We start from the raw sequence: 26,233 nt of genomic DNA, 5'->3' as shown, positions 1-26,233 counted from the left end.
GACTACCACACAAGCTCGCCTCCCTGCGCGGCCACGTCAGCAAACGGCACCACGGCATCCACCATGGCGCGCACGCAGTCGTCCAGGGACATGGTCGGCTTCCAGCCCAGGTCCCGGCATGTGTCGGTGATGCACGGCACGCGGCGCAGCACGTCCTGGTAGCCGTTGCCGTACAGCTCGCCCGACGGGACCTCGACCATCTTGACGCCCGCGCAGCGCCCCGCCAGCTCCGGGGTGCCCCTCGCGGCCTCGAGCATGCGCTCGGCGAGCTCGCGGACGGAGCAGTCGTTGTCCGGGCTGCCAATGTTGTAGATGCGGCCGCGCGTGACGCCGGCGTCGTCGGCCAGGATGCGCACCAGGGCGTCGACGCCGTCCCCGACGGCCGTGAAGGCGCGCCTCTGGCGCCCGCCGTCCGAGAGCGTCAGGTCCTCGCCGCGCAGCAGGTTCCCCAGGAACTGCGTCGTGACGCGCGAGCCGCCCGCCGGCCGCAGCGCGAGCGAGTCCAGGCCCGGGCCGACCCAGTTGAAGGGGCGGAAGAGGGTGAAGTCGAGCCCGCGCTGGGTGCCGTGCGCCCAGACGACGCGGTCCATGAGCTGCTTGGAGCACGCATAGATCCAGCGCGTCTTGCACACGGGCCCGTAGGCTAGCTCTGAGCTGGACGGGCTCAGCTCCGCGTCCCGGCAGAGCCCGTACACCTCCGAGGTCGACGGGAACACGAGCCGCGTGCCGTGCTGCGTCGCCCACCGCACGATGGCGAGGTGCGCCTCAAAGTCGAGCTCGAACACGGACAGCGGGTCCTCGATGTAGGTGCGCGGCGTGGCGATGGCCGCGAGCGGAACCACGACGTCGCACGCCGCCACCTGGTCCTCGATCCAGCGCCCGTTGCTGGCCATGTTGCCCTGCCGGAAGACGAAGCGACAGCCGCTGCCGCCGCCGTGCTGCTCTGCGAGGCTTGCGATGCGGTGCGAACCCAGGTCCAGCCCCCGCACGTGCCAGTCGGTCGTCTCGAGGATGCGGCGCGCGAGGTGGTGGCCGATGAAGCCGTTGACGCCGAGGATGAGGATCCGCTTCGGCCTCGCCGCCGCCGCCGCTGCCGCGCCGTCTCTCTCCTCGTCGTCGAGGACCTCGCGCAGCGCGTCGGGCGCCACCTCGCGCCCGCTCTCGAGCAGCTGCTGGACCACCACCACGCCGCCGTCGCCGCAGACCGCGACGATCTCCCCGCCGGCGACCACGTGCAGCCCCGGCGACAGGCCCGGTTCTTGACGGCCCGGCGGTAGCCTAGCGCGAGCGATGACGAACCGGCGCCCGCGCAGCTCCACAAACGCGCCCGGGTACGGCGGCGCGACGGCGCGGTAGAGGTTGTACACCTCGCGCGCGGGGCGGGACCAGTCGACGCGGCCGTCGTCGGGCTTGCGGCCGCCAAAGTAGCTGCCCTTCCCGACGTCGTTGGGCCGCCTCGGCGTGTTGCCGGCCAGCATCTCGGGCAGGACGTCCCACAGGGCCTTCTCGGCGGCGGTCGCCACCTTGGCGAACACGGCGTGCGCCGTGTCGTCGGGCAGGATGGGCACCGAGACCTGCGCCACTATGAAGCCGGCGTCGGGCCGCGCCACCATCTCGTGCAGCGTCGCCCCCGTCTCGGCCTCGCCGCGCAGCACGGCCCAGTTGACGGGCACGCGGCCGCGGTACTTGGGGAGCAGCGAGCCGTGCATGTTGAAGGCGCCGTGCCGGGCCTGCCGCAGGAGGCCCGGCGGCAGCAGGTGGCGGTAGTAGAAGCTGAAGATCCATCCCAGGCGCAGGGATGCCACGCGCTCGAGCAGCTCGGCCGACTTGGCGTCCGGTGGTGCAATGTGGGGGATGCCGCGCTCCTTGCATAGCGAGGCGACCGACTCGAACCAGATGTTCTCGGACGGGTCGTCCTCGTGCGTGACGACCAGGGGCACCGTGACCCCGCGGGCGAGCAGCACCTTTAGGCAGCGGACGCCGACGTCGTGGTAGGCGAAGACGACGGCTGTATGGGGCGAGGGGGACGACATGTTGATAGTTATGTTGGGGACCCCGGAGTTTTGCTCAAAGTACGGCAATGAGTATTAAAATCTGTCGAGATATACTAACCATGTCAAATATGCCATGGACACAAGATACATAAGAGGCTTCGGTCCATCCTTGACATCCCTTGATCAGGAGAATGACATCACGACTCACAACAACACTAATCTCAAAAGAGGGCAGCTCTGATGACGGAGGTGCCGTGAATCTCGCGCTAGAGGGGAGAGCATCCAGAGCTGCCTCGGATCGTATGTGACACTGGCGCAAAAGATGCCGTGGCCCAACATGGCAAAGGAGCAGCAAGCATGCATAACATAAAAGCAAAAATAGCCCAAAAGAGAAAAGCTCGAGGAGTAGACCGGATGCGAGTCACACGACCCGGACGAAAAAGCAAGAAACCACTAGCCGGTCAGGGGAGTTGCGGGCCCCAACAGCGCCTTGACGGCGTCCGCCACCCTGTCGACGTCGGCGTCGGTCATGGAGTTGAAGAGCGGCAGCGTGACGATCTGGCGGCCCACGCGCTCGGCGACGGGGAACATGCCGTCGCCAAAGCCGCGTGCGCGGTAGAGCTGGAAGAGGTGGATGGCTGGGTAGTGTACCCCGACGCCGATCTGGTGCCGCTCGCGCATCTGCTGGATGAAGGTGGCGCGGCCCACCCGAGGGGGCAGCACGAGCTGGAACAGGTGGCAGTTGCTGCGACTGGTGCTGGTGCTGGTGCTGGTGCTGCTGCCACCGCCCGGGGTTTCCCCTCCCTCAGCTCCGGCGGTGGTGGCGTCCTCGTACTCGCACCCGCAGGCCGCCCCAGGCGTCGTCGTGCAGTCATCACACGGGGGCGGCGGCAGCTGCGCGCCATAGGTGCGCTCAAAGGCGGCCGCGCCGTCTCCCCCCGCAAAGGCGGTGAGGTAGCGCCGCGCGAGCCGGCGGCGCTTGGCGGCGATGGCGTCCGCCTTTGCCAGCTGCGCCAGGCCAATGGCGGCCGCCAGGTCCGTCATGTTGGACTTGCCGCCCAGCACGTCCACCTCGAAGCCGTCGGCGCCCGAGCGCGTGAGCCCCTGCAGCCGCAGCTTCCCCGCCAGCCGCGCCTCGGCCTCGTCGTTGAGCACCAGGCAGCCGCCCTCGCCCGTCGTCACGTTCTTGGTGGCCTGGAAGCTGAAGGAGACGAGGTCGCCGAAGGAGCCGACGCGCCGGCCCTGCCACCTGGACCCGATGGCCTGCGCCGCGTCCTCGACCACCCGCAGCCCCGCCGCCGCCGCCAGCGCGTAGAGCCGGTCCATGTCGACGGGCAGGCCGGCGAGGTGGACGGGGATTATGGCACGCGTGCGGCTCGTGAGGGCGCGCTCGACCAGGTCCAGGTCCAGGTTGCGCGTGGCCGGGTCGACGTCGACAAAGACCGGGGTGGCACCGACGGCGAGGATCACGTTGGCCGTCGCGACCCACGACAGCGGCGACGTGATGACCTCGTCGCCCGGCCCGACCCCCGCCACGCGAAGGGCCACCTCGAGCGTGGCCGTGCCCGAGCTGAAGGTGCGGACGGGCCGCCCGCCAAAGTAGGCCGACAGCGCCGCCTCGAACTCGAGCACCTTTGGCCCGCTGGTCACCCAGCCCGAGCGCAGGACCTCGACGACGGCCGCGATGGTGGGCTCGTCGAACTCAGGCTTGGTGAAGGGGAGGAACGGCTGGGCTGCCATGGTTGGACGACGTGTCTGGCGCTAGTGGGAGGGGGAGGGAAGGGGGGGTGTAGAACGGTACAAGTGTGACCTGCTTGGTTCGAGAGGTCGAGAACGGCCTGGACACACATGCGGGCGAGCGGCTGGTTTTTGTAGCCACATCGTAAGTTGTCTCGGGCGCTGATCGGCACCGACACTTGCGTATTATAGTCAAGCGGAAATCAGAGCAGAGCCAGTGGTGGTACTGCATCCGGACGTCTGCAGTGTCCTTCTTGTGTCCCTGAGTCTTGGGGCTGAGGACATGGCGGTGATGAGATATCCTAGTAGTAGCTCTTTGTGGCCAAGGTTATCGTCAAGTGATCTCGTCGTCCATGGCCATAGCAAACGAGGCCCAAGTTGTGTGAGAACACTGATCCCGCAGCAAGGAAGAATATCCCAAAGACCAGTCGCCTGTGTGCTTAGCAGGTAAGTATGTTTCACTACAAAGAAGCGAGGGTCGAGAGGGTCTAACATCCAGGGTGTGATTGTGTTGTCGCCATCTAGAAAATACTTGCTGTTTCTTTTCTGCCCCTTTCTGAACTGACTGACACCGCTAGGAAGCTGTTACATTGGGCTTTAGCTGGATCGAGCTTGTGCTAAAATTGGGGCAGTGGGGTACCAGTCATGAACCCCTGGGGGCGTTACAATTCGTAGTCGCCAATTTTGCCCGCGATTTTGGACAAATGCTTCGTCGTCAACGGCCAACACAAGCAACTACGCCATGTCGTCGTCGGCCTGGAATGCCGTGGCCAAGGCGGCCGAGAGAGTGCCCTACGGACTCAAGCGCTCCGTCTTCGTCAGGGTCCACCCTCAGCCCGAGTCGCTGTCGGAGCGCCGCGCCGTGCTGCGACTACTCCAGCGCCACGGCGAGGTCGAGATGTTCAAGAAGCTGCGGGTGCGTCTGTCCGTTGCTCACTGTAGAGGAGGAGGAGGAGGAGGAGGGCCGGCGCGCCGCTAACGCAGGCAACCTACACACAGTCAAACAACAACTCGTTCATCTCCGTCATGAAGACGTCCGACGCCGCCAAGGACCTGGCTAGCCGCTCCCCCATCACGTACGAGCTCATCACGGACAAGTTCGCCCCGCCGGGCGCGAGGGACGTGCTCGAGATCACGGCCGCCGTCGAGCCCATCGAGACCACGGCCGCCTCCGACCCCAGCTTCGCCGGCAACTACATGAGGCAGTTCTACAGGGACCTCAACAGCAGCAGCAAGGGCCAGACGGTCGATCCGGGAAGGCCCACAAATGACAGCAAAAACAGCGGCGGCGGCGGCGGCGAGGCAAAGGTCGAGCACAAGTCGTTCACGCTCCATGCTTTCACGACCGAGAGGTACGACCACGGGCTCGCCATCCGCGTCGGACCTCTGTGGGGCCGCTGGCCCGAGGAGCCCGTGGCGCGCGAGATGCTCATGTTCAAGGCCCTGGACGAATCCGTGCCCAGCAACCCCGGCCACGAGGGCCTCTGTGACTGGTACACGGGCGGCCAGCTCACCGAGGGGGAGACGGCCACCACAGTCTCCAAGCCGCAGAGACAGGTGGCCAGGTTCAAGAACGAGGCCGAGGCGACCTTTGTCCACGCGAGCCTAGGGCTAGGCACATAGGTAGGTAGGTCGACTTGCAGCAGCAGAAGACGCTGCCATCCAAGCTGAACGCTGGGTATCCTGCAGAGCATTCATGACACACATGCAAGATTTTGGCAGCAAATCTGCCATCGCACATGGTATGCGCCTGGTGGTGCTGCGCTGGTGTGCGCTGGTGGTGCTGCGCTGGTGGTGCTGCCGCTAAGGAGTCAGTGGGCCCACCACAACAGCTCCAAGGCCCTGTCCAAGCTTGGCACACGAAAGCCTGCCCCACTTGGTAAGGCCGCCGCCGCCAACGACGTCACCACCAAGATCCCTTCAAAGGCACCCCAGCCTCAAGCCGTCGGTTCGCCAGAAATCAAGAAACGCACGAGGTGCCACGCTCTCCAACCAGAGACCACCATTTGTGGCGCACACCTTTGAGGAAGCAGCTCCCCCGGCTGACACGCTGACTCGCGATCAAAACCACGCCCATCGGCGGTTGATGACGTAGTATCCACCACTGGACTGCCGCTACTGGCCGACTTGGCGATCAGCGTCCTGAACCCCTGGCTTGTCGTCGTCACTCCCCCGGATTGACCAGGCCAGCAGTGATGGGAGAGATGGCACTAGTTACCCCGATCTCCCGTGTCAACCTAATGTAGCTTTATATACTGGCACGATCCCCCCATTCTCGTCCAAGTGTCCTTTCGCATCCAAGCCTCTCCGAGTCCGTCGTATTCAACGTAATCTGCTGTGTTTGACCACTTCCCATATCCTCAATACTATCCTCCATCAAACCAACGGCCCTTGACCGTGTCGAGACTCAAGTCACCATGGCGGTAACGGGCCTCGTCCACCACTTTGGCACCTTTATGCTGTTCTCGGCAGTCATTCTCCTCGTCATCACAAACATCACCGCCCCCGTCGTCCACAACATCTCCCTCCTAAGGATCGACCTCAACGATGCTCAGGGCCAGCACAATCCCGCCTTGACCTTTGGCACCTTTGGCCACTGCTTCGTCGATGCCCCGGGAGGGTAAGCTTTTGATCCCCCGTCTGCTCGCTCCGCCCCGCCTTTTCCCAAAAACTCATGGCTAACCCACCACCCCCGCTCCCTCCCAGCGATGACTGCTCCCCCTCCATGGTCGGATACGACCCCGCCGAGGTCATCAACGAGCGGACGGGGCTGAACTACTACTCTACCGCCGCCGGCACCGCCCGCGCCCTGACGCGCGTCATGATCCTGCACCCCATCGCCGCCGGCGTCGCCTTCATCGCCTTCGCCCTGTCCCTGGGCGCCGGCACCTTTGGCAGCCTGCTGGCCTCCCTGGCGGCCCTGCTCGCCTTCTTCGTCACCCTGGTCCCGCTCGTCACCGACTTTGTCATGTTTGGCATCATCCGCTCCGGCATCAACGACAACCGCAACGTCGACGCCCGCGCCCAGTTCGGCACCGGCCTGTGGACCCTGCTCGCGGCCGCGGTGCTGCTGCTCGTCGGCACCGTCATCGTCTTCTTCACCTGCTGCTCCGCCCGCATCCACCGCCGCCGCGACGCCCGCGTCACAAAGGCCGTCGACGGCTACGCCCCTGCCGAGGCTCCCCGTCGCCGCAAGTGGTTCTAGGCGCCCCTGTGATGAAATCAGGGTTTGCTTTCTTCTAAAATCTTTGGCCACCCTTTAGTGCATGCCGTGGTTGTTTCATCATCCACCAACAGCACCTCGCTTTACACCTAATGCTATCAACTTCCCCAAGATATCCCAACGACCCAAGACACCCGCAAACGAATACTGTAGAATAAATACCCCCCCAAACGCCGCGACAGGCAGTAACTTGTATCAAAATACATGATGCAAATACCACACTACTTCCTCTATAGTCATGTGACCGAATGATTGCAGCCTAACCCACAGCCCGTGAGCGGGAAATTATCACAATGTCTTCTTAAACTGAAGTCATAATCATCGCTAACAGGAGCATGGGATCCCAAAATGGAAATCCCTCCGCTACTGTCTTGATTAGAATTTCTATCCTACCTATGTACCTGTGTGTGCAACATGTGAGGCTGTCAAAGGAGGGTAGCGGTGCCTCCCCTGCGATTCCACCGCGGGGTGTAATGTAAATATATCACCAATCCCTCCGTCCCCGCGCCCCTGGAGCCCCCTTCCTCGATCCCACCCCCGTTGCCGATAATCAAAGAAGAAGAAACCCTTTTCCGCCCTGTCTCGCTCTCTTTTTGATTTTGTGTGTATAGGACGGCAAACCACCTTGTTTGCGCCACCAAGTCCCAGCTGCTCGGCGGGGGAGATCCAACATTGACACTCTATACAACGCTTGCGGTTCAAGCAACAAGAAATACACACAAACAGCGACCAGCCGATAAATTCCCATCGCACGTCTCAGAATATCAAGGTTGAAAAGTTGGGGATATCTTCGCCAAAAAAAAGAGGGTATGAACGTAAATCAAAAGAAAGGCAAGCGTCATCGAAGGGAGATTCGTTAAACTGCTGGGGTCGGCCAGCCAGTAGCCACATCCGTGAGCGTGGAGCCGTAATGAACGCGTTGGATGGAATAATAAATAATAATAATAACACAAGAAGGCAGCGTAGCAAGGCTGGTACTTCTTAAAACGTCTCAGACTCCTGTGACGCGAGGGATCCGAAGGTGTCTGTTGGGTTGGGGCATGGTTAGCATATATTGGACAGGAAACGGTCTCGCCATACTGCCCGGGAAAATGGCAAACCTACCTCGCTTGCGCCGTCTGTCATCCTCACTCTTGGGGGTCATGGCCCTGGGCCCGCTAGGTCGACGAGTTGGGGCGTTGTTGCCAAGGGCGGAACTGAGGTTCCTGTTCTCCAGCTTGGGGCTGCCGTGGTAGCTACCGTGGGTGCCCGTGCCGTAGCCGCTCTCCACGCTGTGGTAAGGCAGAGGGCTCGGGGCCGTCTTCTGCAGCTTGCTCACCCGGCTCGACTTTGGCGGCGTCATTTGACCCATTTGAGACTCATCAAGCGGCTCTTTGGGTGGGCGCGGGGGCCCCAGAGGTGAGCTATCCCCAGCGTCCCCGGCGCCAGCGAGTGGCGCGGGCGAGGAGCCCCAAAACTGCGGGTCCTGGGGACGCGCATTATCCCTCCCTTGGAGGCGGTTCAGGCTGGTGGCCGAATGAGCCCAATCGGCCGAGTAAGGCGAATGGGGAGTGTTGAACTGCTCGGCCCCCGTCTCGATGGCGACCTGGTACTGCTGTCCAGGACGTGGCTGAGGGTGCCTGAGGTTGAGAGAGTCACGATGGGCCTTGTACTTCGGGTCTTCGGGCATCATTTCGCGCAGGTCCTCCTGGGTGAAGCCCGTGTGGAGCTTGTCCTCACCATACGGGTCAGTGTTTGGCTGCCCGTCGTAGGCCAGATCGGACCCCGAGCGAGACGCGTTGTTCTTGCGGAAGACCTTTCCCACGCTCGACGCCGTCGTCTCGGACCAGCGGGAGATCTTTGGGAACCAGTTGGACGAGCTGGACGACTTGTGCTTCTTGCTCTTGTCCGTGTGAGGTGTATTCTCGTTGCTGGCCGCCTGCGCTGGCAGTACCGGGTGAGGTGGCGTCGCCACGGGGACCGAGCCACTACGCGGGATATCGTTGCGCTCCGGCGTGTGGTGCATCCCCAGGGTGTCGTACTGGTCGTCGCGGTGGTAGCCCAGCGCGGCTCCCCGGTCGGCCAGTTGGTGGTCGTACTCGTCCTCGTTCGCCTCGTGAACGGTGCTGATGCGGTGGTCAGAAAACTTGCGCTCGTAACCCGTCTTGCTTCCCGAGACGCCACGTGACTGCGAGGGGATAGACAAGTGGCCCGACTGGCTCGCGTGGCTGGCTGTCGACGTGCCAGCGTGTCCCTCGGGCTCGTAGCCACGGTCGTGCTCGTACTGCACTGCGGGCTGCAGGTTGTCGAAGGGCGACCGCACGCCATCGCGCGTTGGGCTGGCTCCCATGCTGTGGCCTGCCGTCTGCGCCTTGAGGGTGTCGACCTCGGTGAGGAGCTGCATCAGCATGTCCTCGATCTTCCCGAGATCGTTGTTGCCCTTGGCGCTCAGACCCTTGAGCGCCCGCCGGAACATGTTCTGCTTCTTGGTCGGCATGTCGTCGGTGCCGGCCTGGGAACCTCCCTGCAAGGACCTGGGTGCGCTACCTGGGAATGGCCGGGGTCCGCCGATGACGCGCTGGACCGTCTTCTCCGTGTTCTCGTCCACCTCTCGGATGATGACATCCTCCGAGTCGGCGATCATGTGCTTGATCTTTTCAAACGACTCGCGCATTTCCGCCGCGGACCGGACAAGCGTCATAAGAATCTCCGTGTCCCTCGCGCTGCGCTGCGCATCGCGAACCATGAGGTGCTGCATCAGGGCAATGATGTCCTTGGACTCAATGCGGTCGATGCCCGCACCAGTCGACGGGTCGTAGAGGGGAGAGCCCATGCCCTGCGAGAGACCGCTCATGTGCCTCGACGCCTTGGAGGTATAGAAGGGGTCGTCCAGGTCGGCGTTCATGGGCTGCGAGAGCTCGACGCCCTTGCCCTTGCGCCTGCTCATCTCCTGGTTCTCGTTGGCACCCTGCGAGATGTATCCCTCATCGACCTTGTTGTTGTGGCCAACTGGGCTGCGCGTCGCGAACCCAGCACCATAACCGGGGTTCTGGAACACAGGGGGGGCGCTGCCCAAGAGCTCGTTGCCGAGCCCCGGAAGGTTGACCTGCGGGCTGGTGCCCTCGAAGGGGTTCGTGACGAGAGTGTCCCGTTTGCGGTCATCCGAGCTTCGCTGCCAGTCCTCATGGTCCTGGCTGGGCTGGCGGCTGTGAGACGAGGCCAAGGCAGCGGCAGTTGCCAGGGCTGCTCCGGCTGCTACCTTGGCCGTGGTGGCCTTCTCAAAGCTGTGGCCAGACCGCTCAGCCTCGGCTCTGAAGCTGTCATCTTGGGGCGGCACACGGCGCTCTTGGGTGGGTGTCCTCTGGCCTGCCCAGCTGTCCTCCTGATCCTCCCCATCGAGCTGACCTTCGATGATGGACGGCTCGAAGAACCCCATCTCTGGCTCGGGATCATCGAGATCTGGCACACCACTGGCACCCATCCTGGGCTTTTCAAACTCATCCAGGCGATCCACGCTGTGCATAGGTGTGTTGGCGGGGCGGTGTCCGTCCATGGTCCGCTCCTTGAAGGACTTGTTGCGTTGCACCCCAGGGCCGTCGAGGGCATAATCCTCTTCCTCTGCATCCTCGGTCCGCGTCTGCATACCCTTCTCTTTGGCGGCGTCCCGAAGCCTAGCCGAAGCGACAGCAAAGGCAGCTCCAGTGATGGCTGCCTCAGACGCTGTTGGGGACTGGCGCTCAGCGGACTGAGATGCCGCGGGAACCTTGCGCCCGAACTGGTCGAGCTCATATTCACCAGTAAACCCGGCGGATCTAGACTGGCCGCGATCATGCGAGACACCTGATGTGCGCGAGTTCATCGAGCGAGGCGTCCCACCCCTTGCGGTGTCGCGGTTAATAGAACGGGCATCGGGGGTGTTGCGACCATAGGAGCCTTCTTCCGGCAGCGTTGCCATGGATCCGCGGTCGCCGTTGTATTGATGGCTGGGGCCGCCACGCCCAGAGTTGTTTGTGAGCACGGAGCCATCGAGCATCGATCCGTCTATGAGAGAAGCGACGGCCGACTCGACCCCGAGCGCCGAGGGGATATGAATAAAATTGGGGTTCGCGACAATGCCGCGGACAGCCTGGCCAGACGAAACATCAGCACCGAGGTCGCTGTCCTCGGTGAGTGTCGGGTTCCTGTAGCCGACGGCAGAGCTCCGGACGCTTCGGTCATCGTGTTCGAAGTCGCGGCTCCTGGTATTGCTGAGCTCCGAGTCCGCTGAGAATGGCAAATGGTCGTGACGAGGCGACTTCCCAGGAGACGACAGCGAGCCACTCGTTGTGTGAGTTACCCGTGAATCTCGGGCCTGGACCTCACTGCCGCCTTCCGTATATCCCGAAACACTGGGGATAGGGCTGAGGCCGCGGCGCTCCACGCCGTATGGCTCATACTTGAGGGGAGCCGGTACGTGCTGGGTGTCGTAGTATTCGAAGCCTTGCTGGTCGTCATACTGATAATCATCTTCTGCCTCATCGTAGTCGTCGTACTCTTGTTGACGGTTAATGGGATACTTGCGACCATACTCGTCCGTCTCGAACTCGGTTGCACCCACAGCGCTGCCCGTCCGCGGCAAAGCCCTCAGGTCGCCATGAGAAACATTCATGTGCTGGGTTCCCAGGCCTGCAAGAGTTGCCACAGGCTTCTGCGTTGGCGTGGTGCTGGACTCTTCGTCAGCTCGGTCCCCGACCATCCCCCTGCCACCAGCCACCTCGCGGACAGGTGTCAGCTCTTCGGTTGCCGAATGGGGCCGCTCAAGGTCTGTGTCGGCAGACAGTATCGACTGCCTCGTGAGTTCAGATGGGTTTATCTCACTGCCCAGCGGCATCGGGGCAGTCTGCTGAAACTCCGAGTCGTCGTAGTCCTCGCCGAATCCGGTCGCTGCGCGGTTCTTCGCCTCGGCACGGCGACGCTTGCGTTGCTCTCGCGCAGGTGCTGCAGATGTGTTGTTGAGTGCACCAATTCCAAGTGCGCCAGCGACAGCACCGGCAGCGGCAGCCCTTATGCTGTAGTCGCGACGGGCAGGGGTGGAGTCTAGTTCCTGTTGCATCGACTCCAGGGCCGACTCTTGTGACTCGCTGGGGGCAGGACTCTCAACGACAACGTTGCGCGCCTCCCTGTTCCGCGTCTCTTTGGCCTTCTTGCTCCCAATGCTGTCCCTGGGCCCGAGACCATGGCGCTCACTCCCACCGGACCTTCGCCTGTCTGCGGCGCTGGTAACATCATCTCGAGACACCGAGGTGCCGCTGGTGGATGCGGTCGAGTTGCGACGACCGTGTGTTGACCTCTGACTCCTCTCTCGCTTGAGCTCCTCGAGCTCGGGCAGGATCAGCCGACGGATGGCATCCTCCACCGCGTCGAGAAGTTTCGGGTTGTTGATTGAGGACTTTGAGGCCCCCGAGCGCACCGATTGCTGGTCCTGCGACCGGTGGCTCGGTGCCATGGTCGACGAGACCACACTAGAGTCTGCGACCGAGTGGCTGGCATCATGCTGACTGCGGCTTGATTTTCGCCGCGTAGACTTATCCTCGTCTCTGTCTCGCTTCTCGCTTACGCTGCTGTTCCGACTCTTGCCCTTGCTCTTGCGGTCCGATCGCTCTTTATCCCGAGTTTTCGGGAGTACAGGTCGCTCTTTGGATTCGCTTCGGCCGCCACTCCGCGCCTTGTCGACGGCTGCGGCGGCAGCCAGCCCGGCGGCAGCGCCACCGAGAACATGGCTAGTCCGTGAAGGGCTCTTGTCGCGCGTCCGTACGGGAGAACCCGACGACGGCCCTGAGCCGTCGAGGAAGCTGTCGGTGGGGATGGCTGAGATCTCCGAGCCGGTGTTCGGCTGGTAGGAGACTTTGCTGTTATCGTTGGTAGGAATCAGTGGGCTAGCAGGCCGTCGGCGGCGACGATGGTCGATCTCGACCTCAATGGGCTGGCGAGAGACGTTAGACTCCTCGGTGGCCGAGGCGTAAGAGTCCATGCTGTAGGCGTCCTCGCCCTCGCCACTGAGGACCGAGACGGCGTCGCCTTCGTGCAGTCGGGAAGGCAGCGTGGCGTCGTTGGGATAGTGTGTTTGTGAGGTCCTGCGACTCGACTTGGTCTCGGTGACCTGGATGTGGCCGTCTTTGCGGCTCTTGGAAGGGGTCAGGCGCACGCGGACGCTGGGCCTCCGCTCACCGCCACTGGCCGAGGCGGTGCTTCCCTTGGGGCCCTCGAAATACTCGATCAGCAGCGAGGTCTGAGAGCGATTGGCCTTGTGGCGTGTCCTGATGGTGACGGGGGTGCCGTCCTCTGGTAGGGAATAGTGGGATTTGTTCTCGGGGGGCGGCGAGAAGTCGTAGTCCGAGACTTCGCTCGGGGCGGTGGTCTCTGTTTCGGTGGGAGCAGGGAGGGGAGGGACGTTTTTCTGGGAATCAACGACACCCATTGTGAAGTGTGGAGACCTTGCAGCTCAATTTGGGTGGCGGGCCTGCGTTTTTTCCCTGTTGATTCCCCGCAGGCGATGCCAATTCAGCCCAAGCCCGACCTGTCCCGTTGGAGCTTTTCGTCCTTGGGCGCCGGCGGAGCGTGGCAACGCTCTCAGGACGGCAGGCGAGAGGCTGGGTTGGGGTGGGTTGGGGTGGGACGGGTGAGATGCAGGCAGGTGCAGGCAGGTTTATTACCAATGACAGTCTTGGTTGATTGACTTGTCGCGATGCATCAGGCGTTGGATGGGTCGATAGGATGTGGCAGAAAATGAAGGGTAAGGATAGGTAGACTGGGTATGGGCAGACTGGACTGGGTAGACTGACAAGCCGGCAAGGTCGAGGCGGGCGGGCGCTTCCTGCCAGTCGCTGCTTGCTTTTGGGGGAGGCAAACCTCGTCAGGCCCGAGCTAAGAGGCGGGCGCACATGCAGCAGTCAGGAGTGCCGCCGCGCGTGCGAACCGATGCAAGAAAGCAGACGCACGCACACACATACATTGGCATCCACCACGCACAAGAAGAGGAGAAGGCAAACCAACCCAAAGCCCACCAGTTGCGCAGGTGGGATATGCTGGATATGCGGTGCCCTGCTCCGGTGCTTGGCTCTCGTTTGTGCTCTCCAACGGCGTGGTCTGGAGTGGTCGCGCGTGTGCTTCGCCGCAGTGCCTGCCTAGCCGCAGCAAGCGGTCAAGGGCCAGGTGCAGGCGAATCCGGTTGTCGAGCAACGAGTGGCTGGGGTGGCCTTCGATCCCGAGGCCTCAGCACCGAGTAGGGAAGGCGCAATGTGCTGAACCTGGCCTGTGCTTGTGCTGGCAATGCGCGCGCGAGGCGATTTGCTGCGATTGCGATGGTCAATCCAGGAAGCAGCCGCGACAAGAAGATATTCGTCCGCCTTTCTCTACAGGTAATCTTTCTAGAAGTTTGTTTCCCGTCGCATCCAACGCGACGACAAGTGACTAGTCCCGTCCCGTCCTCGAAGCATAACGGGGGTTTGTATTGTTGCCAGGCTCACCAGTCACTGCCCACTACGATGGGGCCAAAGAGATGGAGTGAGGGAGAGAGGGAGAGAGCTTGCATGTAACCCTGGTGCCAGGCGAACAGCCAGCTCTCCTCCACTCGAGTCCAGTCGGGCTGGCTGCCTACCTCTTCCTGGGCACGCGGGAGATACTTGGGTACCTACATGCACCTCGTCCTCCCTACCAGCCTTCTTGGGTGCGTGCATCCGGGCAGCACGAGTCCCACACACACATGGGTCAACGCAGTGCGGCGGCTGGACGGCGGAAGGAGGGCAGGATGATGGATGCGTTGGCACCCCCGCAGCCAATAAAGCACTGGTTCTGAAGCTGCAGAGGGCTGCAGGTGCGCGCAACGTGCATGTTTCAAGGAATAATCGGACAAGCTCCAATCTCCTCGTCCTCTTCTCTTCTGATCCCATCACCATCGGGTATCAATCTGCATCCGAGTATGGCGCCGCCTCGTTCATTACGGGCAGAAGGGATGCGCGCGAGGGAGAGGCCAGGGGTCAAGAAGTCGCACAGCGCGCGCAAAAAGTCATGACAAGATGGACCATGTTGTTAGAATAGCGCTTCCTATCGCACGTCCTAGGAGCTGTCAGCCCAGCCTGAGCTTGCCCTTGTCACAGCCTACCCTCCCGCTGCGCTAATCAAGTCAGCGTTTGCTAACATTGCCCGATATTGAGGTTTACCATATCCAGCCTGGCCTGTCCGTTCGCTTCGCGCCCCTTGCACGCCTTTCTGAAGAAGGCTCTCGCCCAACTTGGCTGATCACGCCGTCAGCGGTGCCGAACAAGACATCAACCATGACCGAAGGAGGCAAGTGGGAATCCCGCCGGGACAGAGTCCGCGAGGTGGCACCGACGTCCTCCCTGTCTGACTGCTCCATTGGCTGGGCGTGGGACCACGCTTGGATGAGGATCGCTGACCCCGGACCTGGGAAATTCCCTCGATGTGGGCTGGTGACCAGGACAGGCCACCGACTGGCCGGGGCGAACACGCGCCGTGGCTGGTTGCCCGAGCTCCCAGCCACCAGCCATCCCACGTCCTGTCCCCAGAATGCGCAAGGAACAGAAGGCCTTGAGACGGCTCTGTCTGCCGCCTGCATCGAACACGCAAAGCCCCCGTCGGCAGAGAAAACCACAAGCACGACACGGCCATGGTTCAGCCTCATGTCCGCTCCCGTTCCGGCAATTTTCAACAACGCCCCTTCGCAATTTCGCCCACTCTGGCACCCAAAGCTCGGCATTTACCTGCTGCACAATCTTCGTCCCTCTGTGTGATGCACGTAGTGGAACACGGCTCTCTCGATTTGAACAGCCTGAGACGTGAAAAAAAGATACAGTGTCACATTGAGAGTTCGTGATATCGTAACATGCCCTCTCGTATTCCTATGTCGTCCCTGTAATACCATGCCTTCATACGTCCGCGTATTTGGCATTTCTCGTGTGGATCAGGGCTTCACTGCCGAGCTCGTCGACCTGGCTTTCCCTCCAAGTTCCAGCCCGAAAACCCCTCCGAATGCACTATCCTGGGGGTTTATAAAGCACGGTTATAAGAAATTAGCCTCAGATCAATATACCTTTGCCATAAATCTGAACCCTACTCGGGCTTTTATTTTTATTTCCTTTTCTGTTCGTGTCCCTCTTTTGCTCCTGTTCCTGTTTTTGAGACTCTCCTCCTTTTCATATAGGCTCCTTCTCCCACTCCTTTCCTGAAATAGAGTCGTCCCAGCAACCCAATAATTATAACCACCGGGGCCTGTAAATGTGTCGGGGTTGCACATTATGGCAAATCTTCTGCCAAACAGGTCAACCAGATCTTCTGGGGTTCTCGCGTGACTTTATTTTGGTGGTAGCCTTGTTTAAACAGTCGATACTCAAAATCGCGCATGTCTAGGTACTCACCATCTTGCCTTTCTTCTGTCAAGCCTCGTGAGTTCGCTCGCTGCCAAAATATGTCCCGACTCGTCCCACATCGTCCTGCACCTGGGTGTCTCGTTTTCTAAGCCAAGGCCCGGCTCGAGTCTGGTGCACGGCGGTCACCATCCCAGCATAGCCGGCCAGGAAAATACTCAAGATTGATTTCGAATACTTTAATGTCATTAGTGGGGTTATTTGTTACTATACGTCTAGCACAGCCGGAATCCTCTCGACAAAGTGTAAAACACCGTGTATGCGGTTGTTTTCTACCGAAGCCGTTGCCCATGCAGTCACAGAAGGAGAATCCCCCCGATTAGTGTCCGGCAATTGAAACTCAGGGTGGGTGTAGTGGATATGTACAACTGACCAAAAATGGGGGGTCAGACAAGAAAGGTACTGAAAGAGAAAAATACACCGCAGAGAAACCGATAGACTCCATACTCCTCCATCTCACGTGCCAGGTCTCGCAAGGTAACTGTTTTGCACACGGGTGCCACTTGCACCGTTCGGCACGTTAGGAATCGGGAAACAGCTCCAGGTCACCCAGTGTCTCCCTGACTACCTCGTTTCCAGAGAAGTGTGTCGAGAAGCCACCTTTGAGGACATCCTGTAGAAGCTCAATGCGGACCTTGGCGGCCCATGACTCGATGACGTATATCTCGTCCTTGTTGATCCTGAGCTTTTCACGGTACCCGAGCTCCTCGACTTCATCGCCCTGATCCACCTCCTTAGATCCGCCAGTGTGAGGGTTTGATACCGGGCGGCTGGTGGCCGACCAGCCCGGGCCCTTTCCGAGCTCGATCGAGGTTATGACGCTGGCGAGGTCATTCCGCACCTGAGTTCTGCCCTTCTTGGAAATCGACTTGGATCCCTTGGACAGCTCCCTCATGCGCTTGACGAGGTACTTTGGATCGACCGACAGGTTCAAGGACTGGCCGTTGCCCTCCTCCTCGAGTTCGCGCGAAACCTCAAAGAGCAAGGCAATGTTGATGCCAGCCGATGATCGCACATTGGCATCTGTACTCTCAAGCTGCTCGACGAATGCATCCAGAGCCTCCTCGTTGTGCGATGAGGGGTTATCTAGGTTTGTTGCCACAAAAGCCCAGACTTTCATGGCTGTCGTCACCACTATGCCGCTGTCGGGTGCGCCGATGTGGTTGCCGTCGCTCTCGGCGACGTATGTGAGGAACTCGAGGAACTCGTCCATGTCCTGCTCCTCGCCACCGCCATACACCACCACGACACCCATCGTGGAGAGCGCCTGCACCTTGACGGCTTCCTCCTCAGAGTCCTCACAGACCTGCTTCAGTACCGGGAATGACGTCTCGTAGATGTCATCGGAAGGTGACGTCAAGGCGGTGACGGCGAGTGCCTTCATCGAAAGGACCTGCTCGTCTGAGTTGGCGCTCCGGATGCTTCTAACAAGGGAGGGCAGGATGCTGGCCATAGACTTGCTGACCACGCTGTCAGCGGGATGGTAGCGCAAGTGATGGGCGTAATCACCCAGCACAGTCGTCCGGCCAGTGCCGCTGCGCTTTCCCGGCGCCAGGAGTTCGGCGATGCGCCCGCGAAGTTTTTCTTCCCACGACTCGGGGGTGTCAAGCTCCGAGACAGAGTTGGTGCTTGCAGTCATGACGTCGTCAAGATCGGAATCGCTAGTTTCATCGTTTTCTGACGCGTACCGAGACGCAGGGCGCGAGGCTGGCCGCGAGGCTGGGCGAGAGTTTCCGGGAGAAGTGTTGGGTGTCTGGGCAGCAGACCCGCGTGCCTTTCTGGAAGCCTTCTTGCCGCTCTCCACCAGTGTCTTCTTGCGCAAGTCCTGCATTTTTGCGGTGCTCCTGAGATTTTGATAGTGGCGCAAAAACAGACGGGAAAATACAGAAAAGGTCGACGACGAGCCTGTGTGCCGTCTGGGGCACAGCTTTGTGGTATTTGCCTCTCGTGTCTGCGGCGATGCGTGAGGGTTTAGGAGCCGCAAGCGTGGTTTTCGCCAGTACGGTGGTAAAAAAGGTTCGCAGGGGCAAGCTCGAAAGTTGCGGGTGGAAGTGGGAAGCGGCGAATTTTGAAAGTGGACGGAGATGCCTATTGCGTCACAAGACCGAATCTAGGGTCAGATGGATATTATTCGACGAGAGATAATACATATGGGATAATGACTGTGCGTCTTATGCGGCAGAAGGATGGGTGAGCTCGAATGGTATTTTGCGACACGGCGCGCAAGCAGGAAGTCCTTTTGAGCAAAACCACGAGAGCAGTTGTTGTGTGATGATTCGTGGTTGGAAGCTGGTGTGATGTGGCGGGATGGACAGGCAGGTTTGTTTCGCCCCCTCTGAAAGCGGCAGCATGTTCCACTGAGAAGGAGAGGGATGGTTATTATGTGAGGTGGGGAGCCCACGGGGCGCCCCAGTTTTGATGTGGCCTGACCGAGCCCCCTGTCAGATGGAATTTGAGTGTTTGCATATCCCGCGCTAGCCCAATGCGCCCTTGCCGGAGTTGTCCACGAACATTTGATCTCTTCGTCCGACACTCCGGATCCGGGGCCGCAGGCTGGCAACCCCTCGGGATTAACTGGGGCCCGTGTATGCACGTCGCAGCTGTCTACCTACCTACCTACCTACCTAGGCACTAGGTACCTAGGTATTAGATTGCGCACCCTTTTGGCGGGGTTGGGAATCATATCTTTATTCCGAGTCCAAGGGCTTGCGGCAGACAAGAGCGAGGCTCCGAGTCCAAGCTGCGCAGGGGCAAAGGGAGCTTACCCCAAGTGTCGGTTGGAATTTGGAAACGAAACAGGCCCGTCGATTGTGCTGGGTGTGCCCGTCCATCACATCAATGACCGTTCGAGGCCATCAATAGGTTGTACGTGGATGGATGATGCTACACAACGGGACTAAGGCGACGTGAGAAAGGCCGATGGCTAAACCGAGAGGCGATAGGTTTGAAGTGGTACGCTGCCGCTCGTTCAACTACGGAATGGGCAGGCTTCGACTGCACAGTGGCCGAGGCAGTGGCTTCAAATATTTGCTTGAACCTGCATGGGGTTCGTACCCTTCTTGGGTGTTTACATGGAGCCCAGGAATTCGAAACCCAATCCGAGATCCGATTCCTTCCCTTGCAGCACCCATTCCTCCATTGCCGCCCGGCTTCTGTTTAAGCTGTTTATCGCTGTCTGGTGGAGTGCCCGGGCGGCGAGGTGAGCGAGTGAGCGAATGGAGTCTCAGTACTGTGAACTTCGGTGCGGGGGAGGAGGTCGTGGCAAGGGTACCTCAGGCGGGTGGGCGCAATGGGCCGGGAGTTCAGCAGCTGCCCCTCCATCTGTGACGCTTTCCGGGACCCACCAATGCAGGGCCCCACCTTCCCTCTCCAGCTCATGACCTCTATCTGCGGGTCGGTCCTGCACTTACCTCCGCCTATCTACCGCTTCCACAGTACTTGACGTCCTTTTGCGCGGACTGCCTGCCTGAGGTCGCAGCTTCCTGCTGCCTGGATTCGCGGATTCGCAGCGTGGCTGTAGTACCTAACTTTGAGCTTGATCAAACCTCGCCCGCCCGAACTCTCACTGCCATATTTCTTTTACCACCAACCTACTTTACCATACTCACCACCGCCACCAATACCTGTCACCTTCGCTGGCTGTGCCCACGCTGTTTCCTGGTGTCGGGGCTTCACTGCCGCCAGTCGCCATCTCTTCATCTCTTATTCTCCCAGTCCTGTCCTGGCCTCACAAGGGCGGCTGACGGAACACGGCCTCAACCCCACCTTTGACCTCGCCTCTCCGCCAAACCATCCGGAACTACCTACCCCATCCTCCCCCGCGATAACCGCTTGCCCGGGCACCTCGACCCCGCGACGCTCTCGGCTCCCTTGAATGGGTGCGTCTGCATTCTAGGTCTTGCCGTCCCGACCACAAGATGGCCTCATCGGACAGCGACTGTAAGCCCGGCTCCGATACCCTCCGTACCCACCAGCTTCCACGCAGCCCGAAGACTGACTTGTCGCTCGTAGTGATGGTCACCTTGACCGATACCAGCAAGTCCGCTACCAACACACAGCGGCTCATCCGAGTCACAAGGCAAAACCCTATAATCCGATTCGGGCGAGCCTCCAAGACGCAGGCGAAAGGCCGTGTGGCCGCAGATAACAATGCGCTCTATGACTCGCCCGTAATGAGCCGCGAACATGCGGAGCTCATTGCCGACGTCGACGCCAAGGCGAGTTCCTTCTAGATAGCGTCCAAACAATCAATGCACCGGTGGCAAACTGACTCTGAAATCTTCTCGCAGACTCTGGCAGTCCTTGACGTCGGTTCGACGCACGGCACCTTCCTGAACGGGTCCGACCATCCAATCACTAAAAACACCGAGCACGCGGTGAAAACGGGAGATAAACTCCGGTTTGGCATCGCAATCAACCGAGACCGCGATGCCTTTACCCCGATTACCGTGGAGCTCGGATACGAGTTTACGAGCCGGTTTGTCCACATATAACATCTTTGAATATTCTTAGGCTTGTGGCATTAACTGACATGGGATTTCTAGATGCGGACCGGTAACTTTCCAGGTCCCAGATGATTCAGCAGACGAGGACGCCCAGGCCGATCATGTCGACTTGACGCAGGGGGAGGACGCCGACATCGTCGACTTGACATCGGAAGCGGCGTGCTCTCCCAGCTTGTCGAAACACATCGATCTGACTTCGGAGGCTGCCCCATCTCCTAGCCGGGAGAGATTTGCGGCGCCCTCTGAGAGCACGGACGACCAGGTCAGCGGTTTCACCTCTGGTCTCGAAACTCGGCCGAGCGTCATCGAGGGTGCTCTCAATGGCGAAATTGGCTCTGCCGTTTCTAATACCATATCCCCGGCCCACGAGGAAATTGGTTGTCCTACTGTGCTGAGCGACGAGGAGGCGGATGCAGTCTACGGAGAGGTCGGAAAGCAGACGGGCGAATACTCTGGCTTTGATTCGGAGCTGGAAATAGACACCGACATGGATGCCGACATGGAAGTCGACATGGAAGCCGAAATGGAAGCCGAAATGGATTCTGAAATGGCCTCGTCGGATGACGAGGACTACTCGGACCAGGAGTCGAGCGAGGACGATTCTGGATCAGGTACGTGCGCCCCCCACCCACCTCTGCAGATGTCTTACTTTTCCCTTCTAACTTGTTTAGAAATTCATGACTTGTATGCATGGGACTCCGACTCAGACAACGACAACTCCGAATCCGTCGAAGACATGATTGGCGTTGGCGTCTGGCCCTACTCCCCTCTATTCCAGACAACCTCCTCCAATTCCCTGGCTGTTGAGACACGTCGTCCAGCGGCCACTCCCTTCCAGGTCGAGCCACCTTACGTGGAGGTTAATATCCCATCTGCGATCACGCTGAGGGCGCCGTCCCCGTCGGATGCGGCTCTCATTCGCAGGCCCATGGTGGCGCCGGCACCAGCTCTAGCGCCGGTTACAGCACCGGCCCCTGTACCGGCGCCGGTGCACACGCATGAAGAGTTCCTTGCTGCTCGACAGGACAACAAGGAGAAACTCATCAACACAAACCGGCAAATCCCGGGCCCCATAATCAGCCAGTCGCTCGTCGGCCAACTGGAGCCCCTTCCCTTGCTGACACAACCAACCGGGCCTTTCAGTGCCCTTCTCAACGACGAGAGCGTTAACAGCGCTTTCACCTACGAGAAGAAAAAGCAGGACGTCTCTGCAACAGGGCTCAAAGAACAACCAAGGGTGTCTGCAAAACGCAAGGCCGCCGAGATATCGGAGGCGTCTGACAAGGAGCTTGGCGAGATGGGGTGCGGAGGTCCCAAAGACCATCAGGATAGCCACTCGGCTCAAGCCAACCCTGCGCCGCCACAAGCCCCGTCGCTCGACCAAGCCCTTGCCCTGCCCGTCCTTGAACAGAGCAACGTGAGCCTGGATGAACCGAGGCCCATCAAGAGGCTACGCAGATTCGCCAGCAGTGTGGGTATTGCCGCCATTGGTGGCATTACTGTTGGCGCCGTCGTTTTCGGCAGCCTGGCAGCTACGTGCCCCGCGTTCTGAAGCACGAAGAGCTGGTGTCATTTTTCATTCCGTTTTCACACGGCCTGAATGACCTTACCTTTGCATTTATCGTATCATGTTGTTCCGGCGAGCTCTGCCTTGTCACGTTAACCTGGCAGAGCTTTCATCAGACGGGACGAGTCGCCCTCGTGATCCAACGGGAGCTTCTCTCCGGAACAGGCGGGCGTTATTTCGATGGATAAGGACACAACAAGAAGTGCGGCGAGATTGCACTGCTTTTCACTTTCCTTCCCTCTGTACTATGCTGCTACGCGCTTTTTTCTCGCTGTGGGTTTGTTGTGCGTTGTCAAGTTCGCGTTGCGTTGGTGTTTTTGATGGATGGAATTGTGGAAATCCAGGGTGACGACAGGGTTTCGGACTTCACTTTGCCATGGAGGTGCGATGTTCGGTGGAGTATGGAGTACATGGAGAATGAATCATGACTTACCTTAGGCAGACAATACTTCTTTCAATGCGATCTATTATGTTTGTAAGGTGGCACGAAGGACCAAGGTGCTTGGGCTGCGAGATGAAATGGAGGCTTGATGTTTGTCTGTCACGTCACCTCTTGAGCTGCTAGTTAGAGAGTGAGCACCCGTAAAGACTCCCGATAGCCATGGCCAGAATACGAAGGTATCGTTGCCCAGTGACGCCATCGGATGATGGACAGCACAGAAATAGAAACGGTTCTGACAAGACGTCTGGAAAGCCTAGGTCCTTGCAGCCACATAGCGGTCATAACATTACCCGGTGCACGTCGCACAGCGTGTGCATATCCAGGGCTCTGATATCATGGAGAGGCTATCTGATGCCGCCCCCTGTATCTAGGTCTCAGATCGGATCGGCGACCACCGGGTGTTTGTTTGAAGGGGGGCATGGGGGGTTGAACGGGTGGGTAGGGGGCGTTTCGCCGACTACCCAGACATCTACGATCGGAGTGGCGGTGTCGAGGATACGAGCTAGCGTGGGGCGAGGGACAGAAGTACATGATTGCCGGATCGTATCCTCCGAGGGGAGGGTGGCTGTACCGCTTGTCCGGGCCGACTCCATGGCGGCAGGCACAGACAGGCCGGCCTCGAGAGGTCTGAGTATTTCAGGGTAGCTAAAGAGAAGGTGGAGGATAAAAAGAAACAGATGGGGCGGTATGATGAAGGCTTGAGAGAAGGCCCCGATGACTGAGACTAGGGGGAGAGGAGAGGAGCACGGCCACCGGGGAAATAGAAAGAAGAAAGAAAAGTACTAGGGGAGTGCCGTGGGCCCCTGTCCCCTGTGGTACCGCCTTCATTCCGATCTAGCCGCACCGGAAAGAGATCTGGGTGAGACGTGATATTGGTTTCAATATCGGAGACATGGGGTAAAGAAAGACAGGGCTTTGGTCGATCAGGACCGGCCCGCGAAGCTTGCGCCCGTCTGTATCCATGACGAAAGCCAAACGAAGGGAGAAGGGAGAGAGAGAGAGAGAGAAGGAACGAGCGGATGGCAAAGGGCTGAGCAGATCGGAGGATGAACAGGGAGGTCAGGGGTCGGAACGGCGGTGCGTTGCCCAGATGAAAAGGTTTAAACTGGGCAGCCGGGCTGGCTAGGATACCTAGGGGCTTATGGCTAGGCTGACGACCCAGGAGTTCAACACGGGAGGTAACGATGGAGCAATCAGGAAGAGGTAGCAAACTGGTGGTTACAGAAGCTGGATGCATAAGCCAGACACACAACAAGCTTCAGGCGTCCGGGTTCCAACCAGCATTTTCGGAACTGGATTTGCTTATTTGGCTACGGTGGGCAGGGGTCACAGGCAGGGGAGAGAACAAGCCCGGTGGCCCCGGTGGCCCAGCTGTTCAATATTTGGTTGCTTGGGCGAGTACGAGCGCGCCCGCCCGGCCTGGGGCGAGGCCGACTGAAGGAGTGCTCATGTCGCGCGCTCTGTGGCCGTAGAGACTGGTGAGGGACTCGGTTAGCGGAGGTTGGCGAGGATGGATGGGGAGGAGGGAGTCGAGGAGTCGAGGGCGATGTGGAGGTTGACAACGGCGAGAGAAGGAGGTGCGGAGTAAAGCACCTACGTTCTGATGCACATGGTCATTTGGGAAATCACAAGCTAGTATGCGTAGATATGCCATGTTTTGTTTTTCGTGTATATGTTTTCGGTTGCTTCACCCAGGGAGACACGTAGCTGGCATGCGAGGTCGACACCCCCTCCTTCCTTCATCCGACCCATTATTACTGACGGCCCGGACTGTTAGCTACCTAGGTACCTACCTACGCAGTTCTTGTCACCGAGCGGGGTTCTTGAAAATTGCAGGTGGTGGTGGTGGTGGTGGTGGTGGTGGTGGTGTGTGCGTGTGTCTGTCTGCCCTGGACACCCACGACGAACTAGTGAGGGATGGTGGTGGAAAGAGCTTAAGCGAAACGAGAGGTGCATGAACATGGGTGCGAGAGGCGCGCCCGTCCCGAGGCTGTGGTTGCGCTTCCATGGTGCCAAGCGCTGCGCCACCACCGCGCGGGAAATCATTGTTTCTTCTTCTTCTTCTTCCTTGCTGCGAAATCGAGCCCTGACAGTGTAACCCTCGTGTTCCGGAGAGGTCGAGATGCGGATCCCGAGATCCAGATGATCGGTCATATTTTGAGACCCGGGCTCGTCTATCGTGTATTTGATTTATGATATCTGATGTCGGGAAGGCGGGGGCGTGTGAGTGTGTGTGTGAGTGTGTGCGTGTCAGCCTGCGCTAGGGAGTGGAAACGCAAAGCTGTGTGGAGAGTTGGCGTACCGCTAGAGAGCACCTCATGGGACTGCTATTACTATGGGAGCTTGTGCTATTGACAGCGCATCGTTGGTGAATTAAACGGGTGGGGGTGGGTGGTGTCATTGACGTTGACAGACTGCACTGGCTGGCCAGAGAACCACCTCCTTGGCTGCCTAATCAACCGAGGACGGCAACGACACACGCTGGCTCGCACGCCAGTCTCTCCTTTCCTTTTGTCTTTAGGAAAAAGAGCCCTTCTTTCCTTTGGTCGGACAATGTGGGCTTGGCACGGCGGACCATGCGTGCAATGCTGGTCGACGCTCATGCACCGAGGCACGCAGCCTTCCGCCTCCAAGACACGCACCCGCCCAGGTCCTTTTGTCATGTGGACAAGCACGAGAACCAACGTCAACACTCGGGCAGCAACCGGACGGGGGCGTATTGGCGGGGCCAAGGGTGGTGTGGTGGTGTGAGTCGGTGAGCCCTTCCCCCCTGGCTTCTTCACTTGGTGCATAGGTCGGCACCTACCTACCTACCTACCCAGGTAGCATTCTCGTCCTCTCCCTCCCTGCATTGCCCTACTCGCTCCTCCTCGGTACATGGGCGTGGATCCCACCCGCCACGGCGTGAGAGGTCCCAACCGACGAATGGAACCGCGCGCCCGCCCCTCCGCGAGGACTAGCGCCACGGGTACTTGCAGAATCTTTTTGTGCCTGTCTTGACTCCCTTTGTCCTGAGAGAGGCCGAGCTCTGCTTCCCAGCCTTATTTTCTTCCCCCCACTCCCCTCCACCAGCCCATGTCGGCCTGCCCATAGCCGCCGTCGCTGCTGCTGCTGCTGCATCTCGCTTTTTCCCCCTCTTTCGGGGGCGTGCGCAACAAAAAGAGGAGGCCCACAGGGGTCCGCGGTAGCAGCGGTGGTGGAGGGCCGGCTCAAGACTTTTTGTCTCTGGCTGGCCGAGGAGCGGGAAGCTGCCCCGATTATCCTCTTGACCGGCCTGCGCCAAGCCTTCGGGTATATCCCATGGCACATGCACATCGAACGGAGGGGGGGGGGGGGGGGGGGGGGCGGGGGGGACCGGGTACGG

General features: G+C 60.0%; 9 protein-coding genes across 9 annotated transcripts; 4 read left to right on the top strand and 5 right to left on the bottom strand.

Annotated features, from left to right (window-relative positions):
* Nucleotides 1–2: 2 nt before the first annotated feature.
* On the bottom strand, nucleotides 3–2,058 carry GGTG_00722 (hypothetical protein; the record flags this gene model as incomplete). Its single annotated transcript, XM_009218473.1, has 1 exon — nucleotides 3–2,058. Exon 1 carries the CDS (start codon nucleotides 2,031–2,033, stop codon nucleotides 3–5), a length of 2,031 nt encoding a protein of 676 aa, XP_009216737.1. The 5' UTR covers nucleotides 2,034–2,058.
* Nucleotides 2,059–2,447: 389 nt separating this feature from the next.
* Nucleotides 2,448–4,314, bottom strand: GGTG_00721 (hypothetical protein; the record flags this gene model as incomplete). Its single annotated transcript, XM_009218472.1, has 1 exon — nucleotides 2,448–4,314. The coding sequence occupies exon 1, from the start codon at nucleotides 3,732–3,734 to the stop codon at nucleotides 2,448–2,450; it is 1,287 nt and encodes a 428-aa protein (XP_009216736.1). The 5' UTR covers nucleotides 3,735–4,314.
* Nucleotides 4,315–4,372: 58 nt separating this feature from the next.
* Nucleotides 4,373–6,003, top strand: GGTG_00720 (hypothetical protein). The gene is made up of 3 exons (XM_009218471.1): nucleotides 4,373–4,647; nucleotides 4,731–5,354; nucleotides 5,421–6,003. The coding sequence occupies exons 1-2, from the start codon at nucleotides 4,474–4,476 to the stop codon at nucleotides 5,352–5,354; spliced, it is 798 nt and encodes a 265-aa protein (XP_009216735.1). The 5' UTR covers nucleotides 4,373–4,473; the 3' UTR covers nucleotides 5,421–6,003.
* GGTG_00719 (hypothetical protein) lies at nucleotides 5,932–7,190 on the top strand. The gene is made up of 2 exons (XM_009218470.1): nucleotides 5,932–6,351; nucleotides 6,438–7,190. The coding sequence occupies exons 1-2, from the start codon at nucleotides 6,149–6,151 to the stop codon at nucleotides 6,934–6,936; spliced, it is 702 nt and encodes a 233-aa protein (XP_009216734.1). The 5' UTR covers nucleotides 5,932–6,148; the 3' UTR covers nucleotides 6,937–7,190.
* A 41-nt stretch (nucleotides 7,191–7,231) lies between these two features.
* On the bottom strand, nucleotides 7,232–14,457 carry GGTG_00718 (hypothetical protein). The gene is made up of 2 exons (XM_009218469.1): nucleotides 8,059–14,457; nucleotides 7,232–7,979 (listed from the first exon to the last, which is right to left on the bottom strand). Exons 1-2 carry the CDS (start codon nucleotides 13,388–13,390, stop codon nucleotides 7,936–7,938), a joined length of 5,376 nt encoding a protein of 1,791 aa, XP_009216733.1. The 5' UTR covers nucleotides 13,391–14,457; the 3' UTR covers nucleotides 7,232–7,935.
* GGTG_00717 (hypothetical protein) lies at nucleotides 13,854–15,722 on the top strand (the record flags this gene model as incomplete). The annotated part of the gene is made up of 3 exons (XM_009218468.1): nucleotides 13,854–14,021; nucleotides 14,689–14,955; nucleotides 15,126–15,722. The coding sequence occupies 3 exons, from the start codon at nucleotides 13,854–13,856 to the stop codon at nucleotides 15,720–15,722; spliced, it is 1,032 nt and encodes a 343-aa protein (XP_009216732.1).
* A 790-nt stretch (nucleotides 15,723–16,512) lies between these two features.
* GGTG_00716 (hypothetical protein) lies at nucleotides 16,513–18,684 on the bottom strand. Its single transcript, XM_009218467.1, has one exon. The coding sequence runs from the start codon at nucleotides 18,184–18,186 to the stop codon at nucleotides 16,876–16,878; it is 1,311 nt and encodes a 436-aa protein (XP_009216731.1). The 5' UTR covers nucleotides 18,187–18,684; the 3' UTR covers nucleotides 16,513–16,875.
* A 1,103-nt stretch (nucleotides 18,685–19,787) lies between these two features.
* Nucleotides 19,788–22,931, top strand: GGTG_00715 (hypothetical protein). Its single transcript, XM_009218466.1, has 5 exons — nucleotides 19,788–20,294; nucleotides 20,367–20,572; nucleotides 20,645–20,832; nucleotides 20,900–21,471; nucleotides 21,532–22,931. Exons 1-5 carry the CDS (start codon nucleotides 20,273–20,275, stop codon nucleotides 22,410–22,412), a joined length of 1,869 nt encoding a protein of 622 aa, XP_009216730.1. The 5' UTR covers nucleotides 19,788–20,272; the 3' UTR covers nucleotides 22,413–22,931.
* A 1,313-nt stretch (nucleotides 22,932–24,244) lies between these two features.
* GGTG_00714 (hypothetical protein) lies at nucleotides 24,245–25,023 on the bottom strand (the record flags this gene model as incomplete). The annotated part of the gene is made up of 2 exons (XM_009218465.1): nucleotides 24,245–24,344; nucleotides 24,815–25,023. The coding sequence occupies 2 exons, from the start codon at nucleotides 25,021–25,023 to the stop codon at nucleotides 24,245–24,247; spliced, it is 309 nt and encodes a 102-aa protein (XP_009216729.1).
* Between the last annotated feature and the right edge of the window lie 1,210 nt (nucleotides 25,024–26,233).

This window comes from Gaeumannomyces tritici (genome assembly GCF_000145635.1).
Source record: "Gaeumannomyces tritici R3-111a-1 unplaced genomic scaffold supercont2.1, whole genome shotgun sequence".
Taxonomy (NCBI): Eukaryota; Fungi; Ascomycota; class Sordariomycetes; order Magnaporthales; family Magnaporthaceae; genus Gaeumannomyces; species Gaeumannomyces tritici.
The sequence above is the reverse complement of the archived record's forward strand: the minus strand, read 5'-3'. Positions and strand labels throughout refer to the sequence as shown.